General features: G+C 50.8%; 1 protein-coding gene across 6 annotated transcripts in view; it reads left to right on the top strand.

Moving 5' to 3' along the window:
* NTRK3 (neurotrophic receptor tyrosine kinase 3) overlaps nt 1-26,782 on the top strand; it is a 400,390-nt gene that overhangs the window by 96,023 nt on the left and 277,585 nt on the right. For all 6 annotated transcript variants that reach the window (XM_086711501.1, XM_086711502.1, XM_086711506.1 and 3 more), the window contains 2 exons: nt 16,798-16,866; nt 26,293-26,450. In XM_086711501.1, the coding sequence (XP_086567627.1) occupies nt 16,798-16,866; nt 26,293-26,450 (227 nt within the window). The remainder of the gene's footprint in view (nt 1-16,797; nt 16,867-26,292; nt 26,451-26,782) is intronic.

Here is a 26,782-nt window from a genome sequence, read left to right as displayed (position 1 = left end):
CAGGACCACCGTGCCCCTGCACACAGGTGGGAGGCCTGAGGTCTCAGGATCTGGAGGAAGAGGCTGGGTGGGAGGCGGTGGGTAGATAGGAAGCTGGAGGAGGTGGAGGGAGCTGGAGTTTGCTTAGCTAAGGCCCATCTGCCGCCCCATCCAGAGCTTTTGAATGTAATATTAAAATGTTCCTCATTATTTTCCTTGGATGGGTTTGCTATCCTGATATATTAATTATTCTTAAAGGTCAACAGCGCTCTTTCGAATCCCCTTCTGTTCTATCATGTAATCAGTTAATTAATTGGAAACCATTTAGCAGCGTCTGCTGAGCGCCTTGTCTGGTGCGAGTTTTCTTGTTTTGTTGCTCCTGCAGCGATGGCTCCCTCCACGTTCCTGTTTTCTTATAAGGATTTGGAATCTGAAGTGTGGGCCCCGCCCCTCATCCCTCCCCTTCCCCTGGCGGGCCCTCTCACTTCAGTCATACCATAATAGGTATGATAGCTCATCATCTTTTTTCTTTCTGAGTCTCTGCTAGTAAGAAAAGCCCATCTCCGTGGAGTGCCTGCGTAAGACGGGCACTGAATGGGGCGCTCACGTGTAATATTTTATTTGATTCCCACCATTTAACGTGGTAGAGATTCTGCTGCCATTTCAGAGGAGAGAAAGAGGTTCAGTGATGCAGTGGGCTCTCCCAAGAATTACGGAGCTAGAAAGGGGCCAAGCAAGGATCGGACCTCCTGGAAGCTTTATATTCTTGTTTGCTATGGTGCTGGTCCTTCGAAGTATCTGGGAGAAACTTGGGTTGTGGTAGAGTCTTAGGTAGAGTTCTTAGTCCCAGGTGCTGCTGGTTCATCACAGGTGTAAACATTTGATAGGAACACGGAGCCCCGTTACCTCTTTATTGCACTTCTATTTTGCTTGCTGTTTCTAGAATCTGATGCGTGCAGAGGGAATTTCTCAGCAGCTTGAGGGCAGAGCAGAAGCGGGAAGCAGTGCTCCCAAATGTGCCCCCCCCACCCCCGCCAGCACAAGGCAGTCACGCTAAAAGGCTGACCTGTGCTCGACTCATTGGCAGCTCAGCGTGTGTGTTCTGCTGCCGGACTCCTGCCCACGTGCCTCCTGGAGACGTGCTCTGAGGCGCTCTGACCCTGGGCATGTTGTTAATGTATGTGGCTCCGCCAGGCCCCTCCCTGCCTGTGCTCTGGTCTGCGGTCAAGTCGGGAGCCCATAGGGGGAGCGGATTGCTGGTTGAGGGAATCTCCATGCCTCTCCCTGGGCCCCTTGCTGCTGCCAGGTGGGTCTTCGTCCCTTTTGGCTTTACGTGTGGTCCCGGTTGGACTATGGGACATGGTGGGAAATTTGATGTGATTCCCCCTCTCAAGAGACCAAGACTTCCAGTCTTCCCACACCTGGGGGTGGGGAGGTTTTCCGAATTCTGCTTAAGGACGGTAGGATTTTGTCCTAGTGGGTCACAGGAAGACAGGGGTCATGGGAACCACAGGAGATGGGTCCCCAGTAACACACCACCTCCTGCTTCTCCTGGTAGGTGGTAAAGAACACAGACTGCAGCCAGGCTGTGGGGGTTCGATTTGTGGCTCCCCCTCGAGGCAGCTGCTGGCCCAGGGTGAGGTATCTAATTTCCTCGTTCCATGATCTCTCCTTTGGAATGTGGCGATGATGACAAATGATGATGATGATGATGAAGATAGCACGTCCCTTATAGGGTTGTTGTGGTGTTTAAGTGAGCTCTTTTTTTTAATGTTGTTTATTTTTGAGAGAGAGAGAGAGAGCATACACGAGTGGGGGAGGGGTAGAGAGAGAGGGGGACAGAGGATCCGAAGCGGGCTCTGCACTGACAGAGCCTTCCGAGGACCGGAGCCGAGAGTCTAGCTTGTCTGTCTGGCTCTGGGGTCGGTGCTGTTTGCCACTATTGCCACTGCTCACAGCTGGAGCGGGAGCCGGTGTCGCCTGGTGGGTTTGGTACCACGTAGGGTGCTGGGCTCATGCCGAACGATTCTGATTCCGCAGGTCTGGGCTTGGGCCCTGAGAATGTATATTTCTGAGTCCCCAGTGATGCTGATGCCGCTGGTCTTGGGATCACGCTTTTGAGAAAACTCCTGCCTGCCCCATGGGATGCGGCGTCCCAGAGCAGTAAGGTGGGGACATAATGAGCTGTCCACCACACTGCCTGCCTGGGCTCTTCCTGCAGTGCCCCTTGCCTACACATGCCATCGTAAAAACGAATCTGTTACCTACTTCCTCACGTGGTCTCCGTGACCGGGTCTCCTGGCCAGCCCAGCAGATGAGAAGGCTGCCAGGTGACAGTGACATCCCTGCGTCCTCCTGGCTCTGCTGGAAGGGAGGCAGACAGCAGTCGGCTACAGCTCTTTACATCCGCAGACAGGCTCTGGTCTGGGAAGGGGGAGGGACACGGAGGCCTGAAGGGCTCCGGTGCAAAGGCACCTGAAGCCCGTAGGCAGCTGTCTGCAAAGCTATCTCTGGAAAGAGCGGCTTCAGTTAACCCTTTCATCCTAGTCGATGACACCATGCTCCGGTCTCCTAGGAAAATGCCGCAAGGCCCTGGGCTAAGGTCTCTGCTCCTTGGTGCGTCCCCTGGCCTCAGGGGGACCCCATCCATTTGGCAGCTGAGCAGGGTCCCCACCTGCTCACATTAGTCCGTTTTTAGCACTGTCCCAGCCCTTCTCCAGACTGCCTATGGGCACCTCTCATGGTGCAGCCCTCCACCAGGTTTCAGATGGGGAGGCCAAGTCCCCTTTCTAGTTATTAACAATGGCGTCTGTTCCCAGGAGTTCTCGATTCCTTGGCTCTTCGCACGGTGTCTCTTTACATCTGGACACATGGCTGTTTTGTTCTCCCATACTAACATAACTAACGATCATCTGACCTTTCGGGACAGAAGGAGTTGATAAGAGGCGAAGCAAACTCGTTGCGAAGACAAAACTTCACTACTGTCAGTGGTTCTGGAAGTGTGGTTCCCAAACTGGCAGGGTGGGCGTCACTCTGGGAACTGCTTAGCAATGCAAATTCCAGGCCAGGCCTATTGAATCAGAAGCTCTGGGAGATGGAGCCTGGTTGCCTGGCTTTTATAACCCTCCAGGTGATGCTCATGCCCAGAGTTGGAGAACCTGTGTCCTAGATGCTTCCCCCAACCCACCCCTGGTCTGTGTTCCTTCCAGCCACTCATCACGAGGGATCACGAGGGATCAGATGCATTGCTGGCTAATCATGTTTCTTTATAAGCAGGCCCAAAGCCGCTTGGTGCTTAACATTGTGTTGTTTTGGGGAGAGCCATAGATCTTCCTCGAGTCCCAAGAGTAGATCTTAGAACGTAGATCTTGGGTGCCAGTTCTCGCTTTAGTGAGATACTCCGCGGGAATATGCCTTCAAGTCCTGCTTCTTGAAGAGCAGGGTGGTAGTCGTGCACCTGCCCGCCCTCCTCCCTGCCTGCTTTCCCGGGACGCCGGTTTCTCCAGTCCCAATGGTGCAGGTGGCAGTTTCCTCACCAGCCTCTCTGTGGCCGCAGCCACACTCCCCTGTGGCTCCCTCCTCCCTCAGTAGCCCCTGCTTTGCTTTCTTGATTGTCTCACAGATGCTCCCCATGTCTTTGTTCTTCTCTCATCACAACAGCTCCTGAGTGAAAAATGAGTGTCATGCATTGGCCACATCACTGTGTCACCTTTGTTCATGTACCAGAGTCCCTTGGGTGCCGTGGCTCCCGGAGCCAGACCCAGCCTTCTCCTCCCCTGAGGGGACCAACTGGTAGGAATGCCCCATGCCCGTCAACCCTCTACCCCCACCCCCTCAGAGCTCCAGAGAGAGCCCTCATGCTTCAGGGCAATTAGCTTTCGGTTAATTTGTCTGAAAAGAAACTCCCAGGGAGCAAAACCCCTCAGAATATAGTCTCAATAACATTCAAGGTCTGGTGAGAAGCAGACTGCAAGAAGGCTCAGAGCTGATGGTAAGGCTTTTTCATGAGCCTTACCTCTGGTCCCCGGGCTTTGTGGTGAGGGCTACCGTTCCCTTGACCTGTGGGGCCTTCAGTCTCTGCCCGAGCATGTGGGCAGGGGCTGGGCTGGGCAGGAGTTGAGACACCAGCACGGCTCCAGGGGAGTAGATGCCAATTAAAACGGGTGGCTGTGTGTTCTTTGGTTGAACTGAGATTTTGCTGATGCCTGAGTTCAGGGGGTTATCGCCTGGGCCTCTGGAACTTGTTTTAATGGGCTTGGGCCTGTCGGAGCTCCAGCAGTGACTGGAGATGGGCAGATAAGGGGAGAGGTGCCATATGCATGGAAAATGATAGATTGTATTTATCAAGGGCCAGGCCTCGTACCAGCTGCTTTCTGTGCCCCGTTTGCCAAGGTCCATGTACTCCTCACCACAATTCATGGGGACAGGCCCTGCAGTATCCCCAGTTTCCATATGATGAGACAGGTCAAGTAACATGCCCAGGGTGACAGAGCTTGGGAACAGCTCCCAGACCCATGTGATGCCAAGGTTTTGTGGGAATTCAACTGAACTTGCTGTATGTTTATTGAGCACTTACTATGCTCCAGGGGCTATAAAGGCTATTGAACTGAAAAGAAGTGTGTTCTTTACCTGAAGGAAGAGCAGTCTTCTGGGGGAGACCAAAACATACACAGCAGACAGAGCTGGAAGTCTGAGATGTGGGCTGTATGTGAGGCCCAGACAGAATGCATGGGGAGAAGAGGAAGGAAGGAAAGGTTTCAGTGTGGGTGGCCACTGGCCATACTTAGGGCTATTTGAAATATACCTGGAGGACAGGGAGCAAGTGCATGAAAGTGTAGAGGACGCTGGGGGCCATGGTGTGGAGATGGAGAAGTGCCGGGAAGCTGTGAGGGTGTAGCCAGCCTGGCGATACCGCTCTGTTCGGGGTGGTGGTGACAGTGGGGTCTTTAGGGTTAGTTATGAGAAGGGAGGTGTGGGGGTGACGGAGTGGTTGAGGTCATTGTGCGAAAAGACCTGAATTTCAAGGTGGAGTCTGGGCTTGATGAGGTGGGCCAAGCATTCCTGAGGTCCAGCAGTCATGCCCAAGTTTAGTCTCTCGTGTGCTGGGCCACAGTCCTTCTTCACCCTCTCAGTGTGCAGCAAGTCCTGTCCCCTTTTCCTGCCTGTCCTGAGCTTCTCCAGCCCGAGAGGATGCTGGCAGCTGCTCAGGGGTCCCCACAGAGTTGGGGACCACCGAAGTGACTCCTTTCCACATGACTGCTGGATTCTGGGACAGATTGGCGTCTGGGGAAAGGACATCTGACTTTACTTTGGAGAACTTCTAGTTAGACTTCTCCACCTCCTGGAGGCTCCTTCACTGAGGGCCCCAGTCAGTGCCTGGCTTTTATAGATGGTCTGGAGCTTCGTGGACCAGTATGGTAGCCTTGGCCATCCATGGCTGTTGAGCCCTTGAAATGTGGCCCATCCAAACGAGATGTGCTATGGGGGTAAAGTACACATGGATTTCAAAGCTACAACACACACACAAAGGAATATGAAATATCTCATTAGCATTTGTGATATTGATCACGTCAATTGACGACATTTTATATTAAGTATGAATACAACTAGTTTCGTCTCTTTTCAGAGACCACTAGAAAATTTGAATCCGCGTATGTGGCTCACATTATGTTTCTATGGGTGGGTGCGTGCTGGCACACTCTTTCTGTAAAGGTCCACGTACTAAATAGTTTAAGCTTTGCGGACCATTTGGTCTCTGTGACACCTACTCAACTCTGTGGCTCTAGGCAAGCTACAAGGGGTGTCTGAGTTTTCTTGCTTTCCGTTTTTATAATGTTTCTTTATTTTGACAGAGAGACAGATAGAGAGTAAGCAGGGGAGGGGCAGGGAAAGAGGGAGACAGAGAATCCCAAGCAGGCTGCACACTGTCCGTGTGGAACCCAATGTGGGGCTCGAACTCATGAACTGTGAGATCATGACCTGAGCCAAAATCAAGAGTCAGATGCTTCACCGACTGAGCCAGCCATGTGGAGGCACCCCCCCCACCTTATTTTTTTCATTGTGCCTTATTTATTGGGCACCTGGGTGGCTCAGTCAGTGACACGTTCAGCTCTTGACTTTGGCTTAGGTCATGATCTCACAGTTCGTGGGTTCAAGCCCCACATTCGGCTCCTTGCTGGCAGGGTGGAGCCTGCTTGGGATTCTCTCTCTGTGTCCCTCTGCCTCTGCCCCTTGCCTGCTCATGTGCTTTCTCGCTCTCTTCTCTCTCTCTCTCAAAAACTTTATTTATTTTGAGAGAGAGAGCACGCAAGGAGGGGAGAGGGAGAGAGAGAGAGAGAGAGAGAGAGAGAGAGAGAGAGAGAGAGAGAATCCCAAGCAGGCCCCATGCTGTGAGCATGGAGCCTGATATGGGGCTTGAACCCACAACTGTGAGATCATGACCTTAGCCAAAACCACGAGTTGGGTGTTTAACTGACTGAGCCACCCAGGTGCCCTGTAAGGGTGTATGAGTTTTCTGTAGCTGCTGTAACAAATTCCCTAAACGTTGTGGCTTAAACACACAGATTTCTTGTCTTACACTGTGTAGCTTAGAAGTCCACCATGGGCCTCACTTGGCTAAAATCAAGATGTCTACAGGGCTGGGGTCCCTTCTGGAGGTTCTAGGGGAGAATTGTTACTTTGCCTCTTGCAGCTTCTAGAGACCATGCCACATTCCTTGGCCTGTGGTGCCTTCCTCCATCTTCAAAGCCAGCACATCACATCTCTTTTCCTTTCTTCCATTGTCACAACTCTCTCTGATCTTCTGTCTGTCCCCCTCTTCCACTTTTGAGGATGCTTGCGATTGCACTGGGGCTATTGGGAGAATTAAGAACAATTTTCTCAAGGTCCACACTCTTAATCGCATCTGCAAAGTCTCTTTTGCCATGGAAGTTGATCTGTTCACAGATAACGGGGACTAGGATGTGGACATCTTTGGAGGACCGTTATCCCACCGAGGACATGGGCACAGACAACACGTTAATGAAGGGGCATGGTTGTGTTGTGACAAAATCGTATTTACAAAAACCGAAAAAACAGTCCTGGCCCACGGACCATAGCTTGCTGGCCCCTGCACACCACGATGAACAGTTCTGCACCCAATTCCAATGTGTGGGTTTTTTCCCCCTACACCACCAAGCAATTCTGGGACACCAGCTGGGTGTCCCACAGTTCAACTCAATTCTGACACTATCTACCCAGAGATAGCATCAGACTCCACAAGTGAAGGGCTCAGTCGCCACTCCAGACGCCAGTCCCAAATCCAGATTGTCGCTGGTGCTTCTCACAACCTGGCTGAAAATCAGAGGTTCCCCTGACCCCTTCCTTGGGTTCAATAAATTTGCTAGAGTAGCTCACAGGACTCAGGAAGCTCATTTACTCAACTAGATTACTAGTTTATTACAAAGGATAGTAAAGAATGCAAATTCCACAAGCAGATGAAGAGATACGTAGGGCCAGGTCCCGAATAAAGGCTCTTTTGTCCTTGTGGCGTTTGGGGTCTGGCATGGTGGCACCTGGAAGTGTTCCGCTTTGCCAGCCCCCAAACTCCTTTCTTACGGGGGCTTTATTATGTAGGCATCGTTGATCAAATCATTGCCCATTGGCGACTGATTCAACCTTTGCTCCCTTTCCCCTCCCCAGAAATGAGGGGGTGGGACTGAGAGTTCCAATCAGCACCACCACCAACCCCCCCCCCCGCCCATGTGCAGGGGCTTTACAAAAGTCACCTCATTCTCTGAAGTAATTTCAGCGACTGAGGACAAGAGATCAAATATTATAATAAAAGATCCTCCCATTATTCTTAACTGCTCAAGAAATCCTAAGGGTTTTGGCAGCTCTGAGCCAAGAACCCTGTACCAAGAGCAAATACATGTTTCTTATGACAGCCATCATTTCTCTATGTTACGTGGGGTGATTTTGGGGGGGTTGGGGTGATATTTTTGCTGGATGATTTTGTGGTCCAGTAAGTTTGAGATTCAGTAGGTCAGCTCCTTCTCTTAGGAAAGGCTCTGAGAAGTTCTGCAGTAAATAAGTGTGTTTTGTTTTGTTGAGAACCACATTATTCAAGCAACATGAATATTTTCCCTTTGGAAAATCCCTTAATGTACTGCGGACCTCAGATTCCTGGGAAGATACTCTGGGAAACCCTGGGTTAGCCCAACACAGGGCCCTTGTAGAATAGCTGTCTCCAGCCTCCCAATCTAAGGTCAAGGCACCAGTCACGTCATTGGAGATTTGATTAGAGAAAGCATTTTGGCTTCATTAAAGTTCATTAAATGAGCCATCCAGTGTAATTTAGCTGAATAAAAATGGCTCAAATGGCTTTAACCCCCACCCCCTTTTACAGCCGTTTAATTGAGGGAAAAGCAAATATATCAATGACGTAGAAGGATATTTCTTGGTCTTCAAGAGGAAGGTTGGGCAGCAGCCCCAGCTTTCTTGTCACAGACACTGGATTTTAAGAGGTTGGCTCTTAGAGCCTCTTGGGTGGCCAGCAGCAGGCCTTGGGGATGGGATTGCGTGGTGCTTCCTTCTTCCCTGCCTGTTCAGCCCAGGGAGTTTGGTGGCCGCCACCGTAACAGCTCCTCATGGCAGGCTGCAGTCACCTCTGGTGTGGGGTCAACTGTACACACAGTCTCAAGGTCAAGTCAATGACGCATACATGCTCTGGCTCTTGGAGGAGTTTGCAGTAGACTGTCAGCCGCCTCCTTCTCCGTGGCTGGTTGGCTTCTTTCCAGCAAACTCTCTGTGGGGTTGGTGCTGCATCAGGGGGTTCTCCTTTCTTGACCTTTCCTCCAGGTTCTTCAGCAATGTCAAAAGAATCCTGGCAAGGGAGGGGGTTGGCTCTGTCCAAGAAGACCCACGGAGATATTTCCTTTATGGGGAAAGGGAAGGAGGACAGACAGATCATCAAGGGGGCACTGGCTCTTACAGAAGGAACAATCGCATTTTTCTTCTTTTTTTTCTCAAAATATGTATTTATTTTGAGAGAGAGCGGGAACGCACACACAAGTGGGGGAGGGACAGAGAGGGAGAGCGAGAGAATCCTAAGCTGGCTCTAGGCTCAGTGAGGAATCCCAAGCGGAACTTGAACTCACAACTGTGAGATCATGACCTGAACTGAAATCAAGAGTCAGATGCTTAATCGACTGGGCCACCCAGGTGCCCCAAGAATCCCCCCTTTCAAAATGCTGCCTTCTTGGATGAAGGAAATAAGACTTAGATGATGATGGATGCAGCCAGTGAGCCTCGGCTCCTGGGAGCCTACAAGATGAGGAGGGGCTTGACCTTGGCCGTGTTCTGGTTAGCTGTGCTTGGAGCCCCTAGGATGTTCAGAATCATGCCTTTTGCAAGTGGCTGAACGAATCCTCTAGGAAAAGTCAAGGGACTGTGGCGTTCATCACTCCCGGTTCTCAGTATTCTTTTTTTTTTCTTCCCTTGCTCCAAAGGGTTTATTGAGATGAGTTTCACATCCAAGTCCAGCGCAGAGGAGATGGGACTTATAAACAGGAATCTGGAAGGCAGTACAAGGGCTCGGGGTGGAACCCGGAAAAGAACACGAAATTAAAATAGAGGAAGAGAGTGGAGGGCCGGGAGAGGAGACACAGACTATGGCCCAGTGATAACAACATGGGGGTGGGTGGGGCCCCGTTAAAATCCCATCCATGTATACAGATATACAGGGAGCTGTGGGGGACCTGAGGAACCCTCCTCCACCCTCCATGCCCCATCTTCTCCATGGGCCACCCAATGGATGCGGTTGAAGGTAGGGGTGGGCACCTCCCCCCAGGGCATCAGCTGCTCCCCACGCACTTACTGGCCCTGGAGGCACCGGGTAGTGTCTGGAAAGCTGCGTTGAGAGATGGAGAGGGGTGGCTGGTGCATCAAGCGTGCTTCCGGGGTGGGCCAGGCTGGGCCCTCCCCCTGAGCACAGCCCGGGGTGCAGCGGGCTCCGGGCTTCCTGTGGGACCCGGAGCAGGGGCGGCTGGGGCTCCTCCCAGCACTACTCCCAGGCAGGTCTGAGAAGATGGAGAAAGGGCCCGGGGCTTCAGAGAGAGAACTGGCACCTTCTGGTGTCTTGGAAAAGCCGATCCCCCAGGACACCCAGCCCTAGTTGTGATGCATCCAAGAAGGCAGCTCAGATACCAGGACTACTGCGTGTCAGGGAGCAGAGAACAAACTCCCTGAGGCCATTTGGGAGGGTGATTCCTGACAGAGGCGACTCCTCAGTCTGGATGCTTGGGGAAAGGCAGGTTGATGGGGCGCGGCCTCTTGGAGGCAGGGCGTTAGCACCACCAGTCTCTGAGTTGGTTGACAGGAAGAGCCCGGGTCTCTGAGCCTCCAGACCGAGGCTGGAAGTCGCCTCAATCCCACCTGCCCAGGCCAGCTCCCCAGTTGGTGTGGCGGTCAGAGAGGGGCCAGGTGGGTGTCCTAGGAAGCTCAACTTTCTCTTTTCACGCTCTTTTGCAGAAAAACACCTGCGTGTGCCCAGGGGGATCTACCTAGTGGACAGATTCCAGGTTAGAGCTTAGCAGCTGGAACCTGATTGGGAGGTGGGTTCCTGGAGCACCTGGGCATAGAGCAAGGTAGTGATGGAAAGGCATGGCTTGGAGCCTTTCAGGGGTCACAGTAGAGCGGCCAGCTTGGCTGTCAGGGCCAGGGGGTAAATGCACTAAGGGCAACAAGTATATAGTTTGTTTGAACTGCTCTAACAGGTCTGGACGGCTGAGACAACAGAAAGGTATCTCCCACAGTTCTGGAGGCTGGAGGTCCCAGGTCAAGGCGTTGGCAAGGTTGGCTTCTTCTGAAGCCTCTCTCCTTGCCTTGTAGATGGATGTCCTCTCCCCGTGTCTTCACACGGTCCCATTCTCTACATGCCTGTGTCCTAATCTCTTCTTATAAACACACCAGCCCTATTGGATTAGGGTTCATCTCAGTGACCTCACTTAACCTTAATTACCTCTTTGAAGGCTCTGTCTCCAAGTACAGTCACTTTTAGAGGTACTGAGGGTTATGATGTCAACATACGAATTTTTAAAAAAAAAATTTAATGTTTATTTTTGAGAGAGACAGAGCACGAATGGGGGAGGGGCAGACAGTGAGGGAGACACAGAATCCGAAGCAGGCTCCAGGCTCTGAGCTGTCAGCACAGAGCCCGATGCAGGACTCGAACTCACAAACTGAGAGATCATGACCTGAGCTGAAGTCAGATGCTTAATCGACTGAGCTACCCAGGTGCCCCAACATACAATTTTTTTTTTTACGTTTTATTGATTTTTGAGAGAGAGAGAGGACACGAGTGGGGGAGGGGCAGAGAGATTGGGGGACAGAGGATCTGAAGCGGGCTCTGTGCTGACAGCAGTGAGCCCAATGTGGGGCTCGAATCCATGAACCTTGAGATCACCACGTGAGCCAAAGTTGGTTGCTCAACCGACTGAACCACCCGGGCACCCCTCAGCATATGAATTTTGAGGGGATGCAATTGAGCCCGTGACCAAGAAGACAAAACCACAGTGAGCGGGATCGAGGAGGTGAAGGGGTGGAGTGAGCGTGCAGGAACCGAAGTGGGGGCCGGGCAGACCCGACAAAGGGTCCACGGTGTGGACGTGAACAGGTGTGGGGTGCCCGGCCAACCTAGGTGGCGGGTGGGACGGTCTGGCACAATAGCACGGGAATAGCGGGGCACCTGCCACCAGCGGTCCCTTACACAGTTGAGTCCTGAGACATAACCTGCCCCGTGGGCCTGCCTCTGCCAGTAGAGGAGGGGGCACTTCCAGATGTCAGCCGTGCCGTGAATCCAGGAAATCTATGAAGTTCCTCGTCTCCTGGGTCTCTTGTGGATGGAGTTTAGTGTCACCTTCTCAAGTCTCAGCCCCCAAGGATATGTTTCTTTGGGGCAACGGAAGAATCCATCTGGTTGGCTTTTCTTGGCAACAGGTCCCTCTTGAGTGATCCTCTCCTTGGACAGTAGGGTTCCGAGGGTAGAGGGTGACATCCTCTGCATTCACGGGTTCCGTGCTGCTGCAGTTGGGCGCCCCCTTTAGGAAGGTCATGGGACTGCTAGCCACACTGAAGTTCACTGGAGATCACCAAGGGGTTAATGCAGGAAGGGCCATCTCAGCCCTGTCTTTCCTCAGGGTCAGATTTTGGCCATCTGTGTGTCTGGCTCCCTGTCCCTAGAGCACCCAGTAACTGCCTCATCATTGTTCATGACTCTGGGCCCCAGAGTCTGGGCTGTGAGAGAGCCAGGAGCGCAGGACAGAATTAATGGCTTTGTTTGGTAGTCTCAGATGAGGGATACGGGGGCATTGTCACAGAGCTTGATTTTGAGAAAGTGTTTGATACATCATCTCATACGATTGTGCTCACCGAATTAATTCCAGTGGTCAGGTGGCTTGGAAACTGGCCGCTGACCCAAGCAAAAGTCAGAGACAGGTGATAATGGATCTTTTAGGGAGGAGGATCCAGGAAGAGGCTGCTGTGGGGCCCCGAGGCAGGATGGTTCTTAAGTAAACCCTGTCTGATGAGCAAGATAACCAGCCCATCAATAACTGGCGACAGGTGAGTGCAGGTGAGGCGCTAGTTGGAAGGAAAATCAGGGGCAGTGAATTCTGAGTGGGTGGTAAGTCTATTAAAGCCCTGTCTCTCAGCTTCCCCGTGTGCCCTGCGCCACGAGCATTTATAAATGCCCGTGTGGCCAGAGGCGTGCCCTGCTTGTCTCGTGGTGGCTGTATGTTTGCCTTACTTGTCTTTTGTGGATACATTTGTCTCTGGGGCTGGATGCTTCTCTCTGGCGAGGTGCTGTGTGCAGTCGCACAGGCTGCTCACACTGCACTCCTCCAGGGACTTGTGCAGCACAGTGTCGCTGTCTCTGGCGACACCTGAGGGGTGTGTGTGTGTGTGTGTGTGTGTGTGTGTCTGCCTGGGAATTTAGATGTCTGTGGGTTGCTTGCAAATGTCCCGGGGTGTGTCACGTGTTGCTCGTTGCTGGAGCCTTTGCATTAAGGCCACTCAGACCTCCTCAGCTTCGGACAGCAACCTCTGAGCCCCAGTTTCCTCATCTCTGCTGTGGAGATAATGGTGATACCCGCTTTGTACGGTTGCTGTAAATATTAAATACGGTCACGAGTGTAAAAGTGCTTAACACGGTACTTGGTGCTTAGTTAGCCCTTGGTGAAAGGCGGGTGTTGATCGTGGTGGCACTGCAGGGAGGCGGGAAGGAGTGAGGATGGGAGAGGGGAGAGGAGCTGGTCTGTAGAGGGAGTAAGGGCAGGCCTTCCTTCCCACAAGAGAGGATGGTCTGTGTACCAGCGAGGCAGTGGGGGAGGAGGGGACTTTGTCCTCCTGGACAGAGCCTGTGACCACTGCAGTGGCCGCTCCATCTGGCCAAGGAACTGGAGGAATCTTGCTGGGTGTGGCAGGGGCAGGAGGAAGATGAAGCCAGGATGCCCCCCGGAGGAAGAGGAGCCCACCTCCCCTGTACGGAGTGTCCCGCCACCTGCCCCCCAGTCCCATCCATCTTGTAGTAAGGAGATAATACTGATTCTTATTCGTGATTTGCCCAGAATGCCTGGTATTTTCTATCTTTCCGAATCCAATTTTCTCATGACATTTCTGCCTGATGTAGCATAACATGACCTTTGTGAAGGGACATTGCTGGCAGCCTGCCCCCTGCCTCCGGCTCCCCATGAACCCCTCGCACTCTCCGTGGCTGGACCCCCTCGGGGATGGGCAGGGTCCCCACTTCATCCGGATTACTCCTGTCTCTTGCTTCTTGCTGGGGGTGGAGTGGCGATGGTGGGGGAGGGACAGACGGGGCGTACTTCTGAGGGCTCTGTGACTCTGGGGTTCCTGGCTGCTGACTCTTACGGGGTGCTGCTCCGTTTTAGAAATGGGGTTCTGTTCCAGGCTGTGCTGCAGGGAGGCCGAGACCTCATGGCAGGCGGGCCTTGCCTTTACTTTTGCTGCCGCTGTGTAGACAGTGAGCTGGGAGAACCACAAAACAAAACAGAAGACTCTGCCTGGATGCGTCACTCACATTTGCTGAAACATCGTAGAGGCTAATGGTAACAGGGACTCAGAATGGCATTGACACCCGGTGTCCTTGACCCCGAGGTCTGAGCTCCGGGCGCGAAACCTACTGTAAAGTCAGCCTCTAGCCCACACAGCTTGGCGTGTGCATCTGATCCGCGCTCCAGCCTCCTGAGCTGTGGGTCCCAGGGCGCTTTGCCCCAGTGTGTCCTCAAGTGGTCATTGTGCAGGTCCTCCTTTATCACCCGTTTCCTTCTGGTCAGAGCGGGTGCAGGAAGTCTGTAGGCACAAGCAGACTGCTGGTAGGGGTTTTGTGAAGGGGAGCATGTGGACAGGTCACGCTTGATGAGCTTTCAGTGAGTCACACGCATTAGAGCTCTACACCCCATGGGCAGGAGGCGGGCTGCGGGGCACCTACCCTAGACAGCGCCCTGTGGGCAGGAGGGCCCTGGAAGGACAGTGCTGGCTGCAGGGGGAGCAGAACAGGAAGCTTAGGGCCCCCTCCCTGCCTATGGCCCCCCTTTTTTTGTCTACCAGTCCCCTGCACCTGCAGAAACGGGGTTGCCTTTCTTAACATAGTCACAGGCTGTCACCAAGGGTAGGGCGGCCTCAGATGCAAAGGGGAAGCCGTGTCCCTCGGGTCCTTGTGTCTGTCATCTGTCCCTGTGAAAGGTGTGCATATTCTCTGTGATTTCACCAGCCTGGACTTCCCCCGTGACCTCTAGCCCCTGGCCAACAGGCTAGTTGATTTCTCTCCCTGGATGTCTAACAGGCATCTCCAACTCAGTGTTTGCAAGGGGAAGCTCTTGATCTGAACCCCACCCCCAGATATGACCCTTGCACAGCCTTCCTGGTCTTAACAAATAAGGCTGCTCGCCTTGTTGCTGGCGTCTTCCTGCCTCCTCTCCCAGACCCAATCCAATAGGAGGTCCTGGCGGCCCCTTCCCCCTCCCTTCCCCTCCTCCCAGTCCACGTGCTTCCTTATCTCTAATCCCCTTTCTCAATACAGAGACCTCCTAAGTGGTCTGCCACCTTCCAGCAGTCTTGTCTTTTACTTAAAAAAAAAAAAAAAAAAAAGGTAATTAGATTATGTCACTTCCCGACTTAAAGCCATCCACTGCCTTCTCATTGGTTTTTAAAATAAAATCCAAGGTCTTCACTACGGCCAGCAAAGGTGGGTGTGGCTCTTTCCTCTTCTCCCTTACCCCCAACCACTCTCCCCTGCGTTCTTCCCCACTGGCCTCCTCCCTGCCTTTGCTCTTCTTGGCGTCCACTGCCCAGAACAGCCCAAGCCTGGCACTGGTTCCTTCTCACTCTGGGCTCAGCTTGCTGTTACCCTCTCAGAGAACACCTCTCTAAGCTCCTGCGTAAAGGAGCCGTCTCCCTCTTCCACGTCGGTAATGCCATCACCTTGTCCCCTTCCTTCTTTTCGTGGCAAACAGCAGCTCTCTTGCTTACTCCCTTATAACTTGAATAAAAATGTCAGGGGTTCCTTCTGTCTCGTCCACCCCTCATTCCTCACTGTAGCCTGTATTTGGTTCTCCCCAAGTATCTGTTATAGAAATCACCTAAATAGGGGTGTGCATGTGTAAGCATATGTGTGCATATGCTTATGTGAATAAACGAGAGTGTGCGATTGCATTTGCTACCTGTGTGTTTAATGGATGCCAGTACACACATGCTTGTGTGTGTGCGGGTCGGTATTTACCTACGTGGCATCCTTACAGCCATCCGTGCTCATCAGTACGTGAGTAGGTTGTTCCTGGGGTCCACTTCAGTTCTAGCAGTGTTTGACTGCTGCCTTTAAGGGCTGCTACCACATCAGAAGCTGTTTGTCGAGCCTGGCAAAGTGATAACCGTGGGCGTGTTTCTTCTATTATTTGGAACGCTAATGGCTACTCCTTTCCCCGTACATCCTAATGAGAACAATTAAATAGCCATTAGGAGGAGAACAGAAGTGTGAACAAAAGGCTGATGTCTTGATCACTGATGGACCTCTTTGCTGGGGGAGAGACTGGGTAGAAGAAATTGTAGGTGACCTGCAGAGGTTTTTTCCACTATCATGAATGTTAAGAATGCTTGTTGGTAAAAGGGTATATAGTTTCACTGATGTGAGATGAGTAAGTCAGTCCTAGATACGCTATGGTACAGCATAGTCCATTAATGATACCATATTGTATACCTAAAAAACTTGTTAAGAGGATGTATCTTATATTAATACTTATTGCAAAAAAAAAATAAATGAGAGAGAGAGAGTAGGATACTTTTAGAGTTGCTGGTTAAGTTTATGGCGTCGTTTATGGTCACAGTTTCACGGGTATATACTTATCTTGAAGTATACAGTGTATACATTAAATATGCACAGTAGTTTTTATATCCGTGACACTTCAGTAACAGAAATGAAAAAGAATGCTAGTTGGCTTGTGTACCCTGAGAGGTCTCTGTCCTCCTGGAGGAGGGTGGCTTCCAGAAGGTTCCTTCCCTGAACCCTTATTATAGTGTGAGGATGTGGGGAAATGACCACGATTTTTTTTTTTTTTTACATTTGTAAAATCTCTCCCTTTCTTCGAAATCTTCTGCAAACCTAATCTGTGGCCTTGACTACTGGCAGGCATATATTGTTAGCAGAATGGAGCCAAGGAGAACAACAACACAGCCAGGCTCCCGTGAAATAACCAAGCTTACTACCATGGGCATTACTTACGCAGGTCTGTCCCTTAATTTCCCCTTTATTTGTCATTCTTGCAGAAACCTGTCGAGTAACCGGCTTACCACACTCTCATGGCAGCTCTTCCAGACGCTGAGTCTTCGGGAATTGTAAGTTTGGTCTTGAAGACCATGCACGTAGTAGGCTGGGTGGGGAGACGTGTTGGGCAGTGGAGCCACCTGAGGTTGGGTGTGCGCTCGAAGGGGCTTCTCGGCTTGGGTGACACGGAGTATACCATGTTCAGTGAGAGAGAGCCACCCTGTCGTTTGATTTCTGAGGCTCTTTTTGGCACAGTACATTTCAGAAGAAGACACGAATCTTACCTCTGAGCAGGGCACAGTTTTGTTATCTGTAGGTAACTGGTAATAATAGCGTTGACATTTATAATACTAAAGTGTATTTATGAATTTATAATAAATCACATTGATAATACACGGTTTCGTAGATTATTAGGTGTGCTTTCATTTATGTGACTTTAGATTTATCATCATGAACATGGGATATCTCCAATAAAAAATGTATTTTTTCATTTTAAGGTGAGGGTTCTGAGCCCCCAAAAGGCATGTGAGACACAGCCAAGATTGCATTATTAGGGATTGGCCAACTCAGGACTTGAACCCAGGCCTCTGACTTCAGACCACACGTCCTGTCCATCACTCATAATCTTTTGTCAGCCTGTTTGTCTTGAGTATGGGCATCTTGATGGTGGGGATGGTGGGAGGCAAGTCCATGTATTTATTTAATCTGCCTGTGGACTTCTTGGCCTTGGTGCCTTCCAAGCCTCATGGATTCAGCCCTATCCCCTCCAGCCATTTTGTACAAACCCATGTTGGATGGATGAGTGAAAATTCCTGACCACTGCTGGAAAAAATAACTCCTGTGGATGTGTGAGTCATCAGGGCCACCTCTGTGCATGAAGGACAGCATATTATGTCGGGGGAACAAATCAAGGAATAAATTGGAAAGGAATTAAGGCGTGGATGAAATTAGGGAGTCAGGGTTCCAGAGACACTGCTCATGTGTTCCCTTTTACTTAGTGACTCAAATCCAAATCACTGAATAGAGATTGCTTAGTATCTTTACCAAGAGGCAGTGGCCTTGGGTCTCTGCCCATGATGTTGGCCTTTCAACCTATCCTCCCCCCACCTGGGAACACCTGAGTTCATGGTTGAGTCATAATCTTAGCTTTTCCAACCAGGTTGGTCAGGAGGGGAATATTTATATCCAGTGACCCAGTAAGCCCATTACCCCGGGAGGGCCTTGTATATCCTACTTATCCTTATGGACCTGAGTGCCTGTGCTTCTTCAAAGGCCATTTCGGGTCAGGGAATACAGAGGTGATCTCTTCGACAGTATTGTAGACTTTAGAGAATACTGCTAGTTTAGTACTGCCTTTCTTAGGATTTTGCCCCTTCCTCTGGGCTACTCGTCTAGCCTGGGCATAGTAGACATAGCAATCAACAATTCTCAGGTCATGTAGGGCTGAGATCTTGATGTACACCAATTAAAAACTACCTGAGCTTGGAAAAAGGTAAATATATATTTATTTGTTTATATAACACTGAAAAATTAGACGATGTCACAGACAGCTAAATGCCAGACCATTAGACTTGATGCATTGTATTTATTTCCATCTTTGTAGGTGGAAAAAACCTTAGTGGTAAATGAACATGACTGCTAAGGTCACTGCCAACAGCAATTTCTGAGATCTAACTCTGTGCCAGGCACTGGGCCAAGCAATCTCTCGAATTATGTACGTTGTTTAATTCTTGTAATAATTTATCAGGTAGGAATTAGTACTGTCACTTCACATTTGGGGACACTGAGGTACTCAGCAAGGTTAAGTATCATGTTTTGGGTTACCCATTAACCAAGTGGTAGTGTATGGACTCAAGGTCTTGACCACTATGCTTAGCTGTCTCCCAGGCTCTTAAAATCTCTTTCTAATTCAAGGATAGGTTCTGTGATAATTTTCAAAAAGTGCGTGATTGCAGTTCTTTCTGACGTTGCCCTAGTACTGATCAGGGACTCTGTCATAAGGAGCTAATTGGGGGCTCTCTTTCTTGGGAGTCTCCTGTCTGGTTCTCCTGGAATGCCTGCGCCTTCCTTTGTAGGAGGCAAGGGACAGTATCTCTCTGGGGGACATCTGGGGTCTGCAGTTGGCTGAATTATTGAGAAAACGTTCAGTGCTCCTTCTGAAAAATCATTGGATGCGAAATCAATGGTGACCTGTTTCGTGGAGTTTTAGAAACAGTTGTTCCGTGGATATATATTTAAAGAAAATGTCAGATTTATCCCAGAGGATCATGGGATTCTGCATTCATCTTTGCCCGGGATCAATACACCGGTGAGCTAGATGTGACTTATGGAGGAATGAAGACGTTCCCTCCAGTGTGAGTCAGTGTGTGAGAGCCACCATATCCAAGAGTATTTTATTTCTGTCATATTGTTAAATAAGAAAAAAATTACATTGGAAAATAAAGAAGCCCCCCTCCAAGGAGCAATCACCCTGGTAGGGGTCTATTTTTGAGGAAGAATTGAATGTTGAGAGTGGAAAATTTATCTTTCGGATGGAGGGGCCTCATGTTGGCTCTTAGCTGTGGCTATGATTAAAATCCAAACAATCTCAGTTCCTGGCAAATGGAAGAGGGGGTAATATTTTCTTGTCCGACTTCCTGATTAGTCCACATGGCGCCATCTGCCACGAGCCTTCTAGACTGCCAGGGTCTGCCCAGTGGAGCCTGTGGACTGGGGTGTGGGGATGGGTTGGGTATTTCCAGGAAGAAAGAATCTTGGCCCTGGAGGAGAGAGGCCGAGGGGAGATGGCTCTCCGTGCCGTGGCAGCCGGAAGATTACAAAGCCAGAAGTGTGCGGCTTTGAGCCACCTTCTGCAGGAAGAGAAAGGGTAAACTAGGGCGTGCAGTGATTTCTCAGCACATTTCATTCTGCCATTGAGCATGTCTGCCTACCCCAACCAGACCCTCTCCCACTAGAAGATCCTTGATAGGAGAGAGCATACTATTGGGATTCTTCATTGGAAAGATTGAGTGTCTTTGACCTTTCCAGTAGTAGAGGAGGAGACGAAAATGCTATATATTGAGCACCTGTTATGAACAAAGTCCTGTCTCATCCTTGGAGCAACCCCGCATGGGAGGTATCATTATAACCAGTTTTGCAAATGAGGGGTTGAGGCTCGACCAAGTTAAACAACTGGTCCAAGATCACAGAGCTCAAGAGTGGTCATGGGAATTGGGATTATGGGAATTAGCATTACCACCATCCAGGTCTGCTGTTTTCAAAGACCAGTGCTCTTTCCTTAAACAACTCAGCAACGCCCCCTCCCCCCACCCCTTCCTACCCCCATACTTACCTGTCTCCTTCTGGAAATCACTCTCAAGATGGTGGCTTCCCTAGTGATATCACCAGGGGAAAAAAACCCAGACAAGTTAGCATCTCAGAGCCCTTGTCATGTGCTGGAGGCTTCCTTTACTCATTTCTCACTTACTCTTGTCAGATGAAGACCATACCCATGAAGGGTATGGTCTTGGCCTGGCCCATTGCCCCTGACAAGTCCAGACTGTGTTTATCTTATTGGGAGAACTAGAAACATCTCTCAGGACTGCCTTTGGAGTCCTCAGCCCTGTTTCAATGGCACGAGTTTGCAGAAATTTGAGTTGATGGTGCACAGTTGCTCTGAGAAGTTTCTGGCTATATCAAGATGGTGTTTTTTTTTCCTTACAGAGAAGACTGGAACTGTCTGTCCAGAAATCAGAGCAAGAATCAAAAGAGATTGTCTTAGAGATAAAGAATGAACTAGAAAGAAAAGAAGCTTGGATTCTGAATCCCATGACACAATTTAGGCAAAGGCAAGAGGCACCAGAGGATATAAACCCACAGCACGGAAACCTTCCAGAAATACCCTAAGGACCATTAGTGTATCTTGAACAGGCTTCTCTTAATACCCTGCATGCACAGAGCAGTCATGATTAAAACAGATTGGAGTATTTCATTTTCTTAAAGCAAAATGATATTACCTCTGGTATAATTTGCAGATTTAATTGACTTGGTAAAATATTAACTCAGTGTGGGGGTGGGTTTGGGCTGATCCTGGCACTTTCTTTCTCCCAGACTTGGGCATGATCACTTTCCCTAACTCTCAGAGCAGTCCCTGAGTGATCATGTGAATAGTAGAGTTACTGTAATAATAATTTCTGGCCTCTTTCTAGCCTCTTTTGGTTCACAAAGCACATTAACGTGTGTTATCACGAATCCTCATCACTTTGTGAAGAAGGAGGGTCGAGCGCAATTACCCCCGTTTTACAGACGTTGAAGCAGAGTCTTGGAAAAGCAAGTTACTTGCCATATTCATTTCCTAGGGTTGCCTTAAACCACCACAAATTTGGAGGCTTAAAACAATAGAAAGTGACTCTTTACTCCTCTGGGGGTCAGAAGGCCAAAGCTAAGGCTTCACAGGCCCCCTCTCCCTTCAGGGGCTCTCAGGAGAAATCCTTGCTCATCTTTTCTGTCTTCTCATGGCTCTGTGGCTCCTGGTGTTCCGTGGTTTGTGTCAGTGTCACTCTAGTCTGTGACTCCCATCTTCATGTGGCTGCGCTCCCTGTCTCTCTGTCTGTGGTCTCTCCTCTTCTAAGGACACCCAAGTCATTGGATATAGGGGCCCACCCTAAATCCAGAATGATCCTGTCTCATGACCATGCCATGATCCTTAACTTGATCATATCCTGAAAGACTCCATTTCCAAATAAGGTCACATTCGTGGGTCTTGGGGGTTAGGACTTGAACAGATCTTTGCGGGGGGGCAGGGGTTGGGAGAGACACAGTTCAGTGCACTGTCTTTGCCCAAGGTGACAGCCGGCTCAACCCAGATCTTTTGTGTACTTCTGCCATTGTGTTACCTCTAGGAGGCCAGCGATGATCACTTGGCCCTCTGGACGTGCTTCCCTCAATGACAGCAGGTCTGTGTCCCTTCTACATTTTCTCCTGCTAGCCCCAGATTGCCACTGGCAGCACTGTGGCGGGGAGAAGAAAGCCAGAGTGATGACTGGAGGGAGGGGAATCGGTGTTTTCTAAACACCCTGTCATGGCCTTAGTCGTGCAGTGGGGTGTCTGTGTGTGCGTGCTTGGATGGATGGGGCTGAGTTAATCGGTGGGAATCCCCTAGGACCCTGCAATTAGGCTCCAGGTCATCTTGGGGCCAGGGCTGGGTGTTGGTAAGCTTTGCCCTGGAGCAGCTGTTGCTGTATTATTCATGGGGCCATCTGCATTGTTGATGGTGCAGGGAAAGCCTTACTTCAGGATCCTTGAGACAGCCCTTGAAGCCGGGGCTGAGGGCCCCTCATTGAGAGACCTGACGCGCTGGGACAACTGACAGCATCATGTAGATTGAGGGCTGCCTTTCTTTGCTTGTGGCCCATCTCCCCGAGTCAGGGTGCGAGGACTATGGTCCGTTCGCTCCGAGGATGCCCAGGGCACCCCTGTTGAGAGACTCGGCGTGCTTTCTGTTGTGTGTGTGCGTCTTGCCCTCTAGGAGGAAAGTCCTGAGGGATAGGGGAAAACTTGAGGTTTATTTGGCAGTTTCCAGGAGACTGTGGAATGGAGGGTGGGCCAGGTGTCATGGCACATCCTTTCTATCGGACCACGTTCTAGAGGAAAGGGATGGAAGGAAACAAAAAGCCAGTGTGCTTATCCGTGGCAATGTCAGCCCACTTAATTCTCCCACCAGCCTCAGGACACTTTGGTGCTGTCGGCCCTTTGGCGGGGGGAGGGGGGGTCACTGAGAAGTCGGGGTACTCAGCAGAGCAGGGCTGGGGTGAGGCAGGACTGAATGAAGCACGTGGGGCTCGAAGCAACCCAGCCCAGCCCCTTGCTTGCTAATCTTTTCCACCCAGGTGGATAATTTGTATTTTTACAACTACTTCATAATGAATGACCACATCTTGTCAAGTGAGCATCTGGGAAAAACCAGGCTGACCTGGTTCGGTTTGCATATATGCAAGCGTCTGGACCCTGGCTACCATTCCAGGCCCGTCCACACCTCCCCTGCGACACGAATACAAACGCTGCTCCGCATCCTTAGGCCTTCTTGCCCTCCACGTGCTGGGCAGCCATTCTGACCTTCTGCTTTTCCCAAGGAAGCCATCACACACCTGTTGCCCCTGCTTGCTCCTTGCCGTGAGGGTTAAATGGGGGTGATGCACGTGGAGTGTTGAGCGTGGTGGCGGGTACGTGCTAAGTGTGACGCAAATGTTTCTCCATTTTTCTTTCTCAGCTCTCGTTTTCTCTTGCCCACTTGTCTTCTTTCCTCTCAATCCATTGTCTCGGCCACGGTGGCCTCTAGCCTTAATGCCAAGGCAGACAACCTCCAAGGTCTGGACCTCACCCTTCACTTTGCTCCTCTAGGACCTCATCCCGATTCCTAGTACATTGAACCTCTTTCTTTCCACTGGTTCCTTCTCTTCTGTTTTCAACTAAAGACCTTCTCTTTGATTTCCTGTCTCCTGGAGCTTCAGACCTTGGTGTCAACCTCCACTCATTCCCTGTGCCTCCAGCAAAGCCTCAAATACCACCTTGTCTTCCTTTAAGGTGCCTGTTTCATCCCCTCCGCCCCTCCCCCACTCTTACCAGTCTACTCTGGGCCCTTATTAACCAGGCAGCAGCTCTCAAATGGGGGTCTGGGGTTCCCACAGGGGTCCCTAAGACCCTCTCAGGGGGACCACGAGGTGGAATCTGACATGTCCTTTGCCTTCGTCACTTCCATTCTCCTGTGGGGGTGCCGTGGACTTTTCCAGAGGTCACGTGCCATGTGATAACATCATTGCCCTGATGACCAAGGGAGTTTGTGCTAATGGCAGTGTCTTGTTTTAAAATTTTCTGTTTGCATTCCAAAATGGGAAATAGTGAAAGATATAATCTACACATGCAAAAACTCTTTGAGGCTCTCAGTAATTCTTTTTAGAAGTTTATTCATTTATTTTTGAGAGCGAGAGAGTGAGCATGGGAGTGGCAGAGAGAGAGGGAGAGAGAGAGAATCCCAAGGAGGCACCTTGCTGCCAGTCCAGAGCCCGGTGCAGGGCTCTGATTCGCAAACGGTGAGATCATGACCTGAGCCAAAACCAAGGGTCGGATGCTCAATCGACTGAGCCCCCTTGGTAATTTTTAGGAGTAAAAAGGAGTTCTGAGACCAAAAAGGTTGAGAACGTTGGCATCGAGCCTGGTGGCCTCCACGCGTCCACGCGTGAATGAGGAGAAGAAGTCCCGTCTGGGTGCACGGAGCCTCACGCCAGGTGCTGGGTCTCATCAAGGTGTGCAGACTGGATTTAATCTCCCATTCATCCCTTTATCCTTTTGCTTGGGTGCTTTGAGAAGTGCACGGACTCCCTGACTACACGGTGACCCCATGTTTGGAAAACGCCCCAACCAGTGTGCCACCCCAGCTCTCCTCTTCCCCGGTTTATCCTGCACAGACCGGCTTTGTTCCCATCACTTCCAGCTCCAAGGGTCTCACTGGTTCCCACTGCCCCCTGGATGAATTCCAGACTTCTCGATGTTCAGTGTGGCAGCGAGAGTCCTGCACCATCTGGCCTCTACTCCCCCTTGCAGCTTTATTTCCCAGTGCCGCTCGACATGAACTCTGTGCCCTGGCGCGACCTTTCTTTCCTGTGTTCCCATCTCAGCCTCCAGCATCGCCTTGAACTCTTCCCCGGGTCTCTGCCCAGGAGCCACGAAGTCAGGGGTGGTGCTGGCTCCTCTGTGTCTCCCGTCACACCCAGAAGCACCTCGTAGTTGATAGGTGGGGTGGAGAGTGCACGGGGCTTGGAGTCAGCGGGCTGAGGTATGGAGCCTTGCTTTGCTGCACACCAGCCGAGGGACTTCGAGCATGTGACTCACCCCTCTGAACGTAAGAGGAGCTCCCTCGTCTGTAGGGGGACAGTGCCGGCCGTCTCCTAGGGTGGCTGTGGGAAGCAGATACTCAGTGAAGGTTAGGTCCCTTCTTCTTTTTTGAAAGAGAGCAGCGTACTTTCAGACCAAAGGGAAATCGTGCAAAGGTGTTGCCATGTTCTACCTGTGGTGTCCCACTGGCTGGGAAACACGGATTCCTCCCCCGGGGCCTCACTTCTTCCTGAAAGCCGATCAATTTGGATGCATGCTTAATTACTTCGGGATTCTGCCACTTGTCCAAAATATCCTGGTTACCCAAGAGCCCTTCTGTCTGGGCACCAGCAGATTTATCTTCTTACTGGTCCAGAAAGAGAATCACATCCCTCTTACCGATCCAGGCATTCAGATTTATCAGATGCCCTTTACTTGAAGAGTCTTATATCAGTGAAAGCCATTCATTGTCCCCCTAATGAGATAACTCCATTTAGAGGGGCGGGGACTTGCTCTAAGTCACATGGAAAGTCAGTGGAGAAGGAAGGCCTTGAACTTGACTCTTTCCCCGTCAGACGCTCTTCTTTACTAAGCTGAGTGCCGCTGGAGAACAGAGACTGTCTTCTTCACCTCTGTATCAACAGCACTCAGCCCACAGCCAAGCATGGAACAGGGGCTTAGTAAGGATTTTGTTGAATTTATGAAAGAATAAAGCTGGTCCCAGGATGGGCTTTGAGCATATCTTAGAAATAGCTACCTACTTACTCCCCAGGGAGAGTAACCCTTTCCTTCCTCCTTCCTTCCTTCCCTCCCTCCCTCCCCTTCCCTTCTTTTGTTCTTTCAATGGGTATTTATTTGCCAAGCTCAGTTATAGGTACTGGTGATACAGCAATGAACCAAATAGGCAATGTCTCTGACTTCCATGGAGGTTAATTTTTGTTTGGTGAGACAGGTGATAAACAAGCAAATAATTTTTCAAAGTGATGCTGGGCAGTGACAAATCCTCAAAAGAAGAGAATAGTTGGGGGTGGGGAGGACTGGACAGCGTGAGGGCAGGTGTTAGCAGTAGCTTACCTGTAGGAGTGATCAGAGGAGGCCAATATGATTCTTTAATGAAGTGAGAGAGCCAATCTAGCAGATACGTTATGGGTTAGAACTCTGCAGGTAGAAGAAACAACGTGTGCAAAGGCCCTGAGGCAAGAGCAGGCTGGTCATGCTAGTGACCTTGTCAGACAGCAAGGTCAGTGTGACTGAAGAAGAGGAAAGGAGCGTGAGGTAGGAGATGGGATCAGAGAGGTGATGGAGAGCAGTGCGTACCCCGTGGACCTTTGACTTTGGCTTTCAATGAGATGGGAAGCTGCTGGAGGCGTTTTGAGAACAGGAGCATCCCAAGCTGACATATTTAAAAGGGTCTCGTTGCCAAGGTAGGTTAAGTGGAGTGGATTTCTGTTTTTCAGACGAGTTTATTAGTTTAAAAACTAGATAAATTCATGGACTTGTAAGTATTTTTTAATTTTTCTCGAGAGCTGGCTAAACCCCTCCTCTGCTTCATCCCTGAAGAGCAGGTGGGGGCCTCCCTCGCAGCCCCGGGGAGGGAGCTGGGCCATCTTCGGTTCAGGAGGTCCCTTCCCCTGTCGTCTTGCCCACAGGAGGTTGGAGCAGAACTTCTTCAACTGCAGCTGTGACATCCGCTGGATGCAGCTGTGGCAGGAGCAGGGGGAGGCCAAGCTCAGCAGCCAGCACCTCTACTGCATCAACGCGGACGGCTCCCAGCTGCCCCTCTTCCGCATGAACATCAGCCAGTGTGGTGAGTGAGCCGCCTGGCACCGCGCTCCGGGGAGGCATCCCTCACACCCCAGACACGGCCCTGCGCAGTAGCCTGGAGAGCCAGGGCCTTTTCCCCCCCGGCCTGGAACTCTGCACGGGGTGCAGGTCTAGCTTACCGTTTACCTCCTTGGTCATTCCTGTTCCTTCGTGAGCCAGGCGCGAGAAGGCTGGTTTCAGGAATGAAGACAGGGGTTAAGGGTGTCCCTTGTCAATGGACCACAGTTGACCAGTTTGTCAACCAGACCCGGAGGAGTATGTCTCAAAGCATGGTTTCTAGACCTTTCTGTATCAGGAGAATCTCAGGTACCTCAG

Source organism: Puma concolor, chromosome B3, assembly GCF_028749965.1.
Source record: "Puma concolor isolate L17-30 chromosome B3, mPumCon1.1.hap2, whole genome shotgun sequence".
NCBI classification, from domain to species: Eukaryota; Metazoa; Chordata; class Mammalia; order Carnivora; family Felidae; genus Puma; species Puma concolor.
The sequence above is the reverse complement of the archived record's forward strand: the minus strand, read 5'-3'. Positions and strand labels throughout refer to the sequence as shown.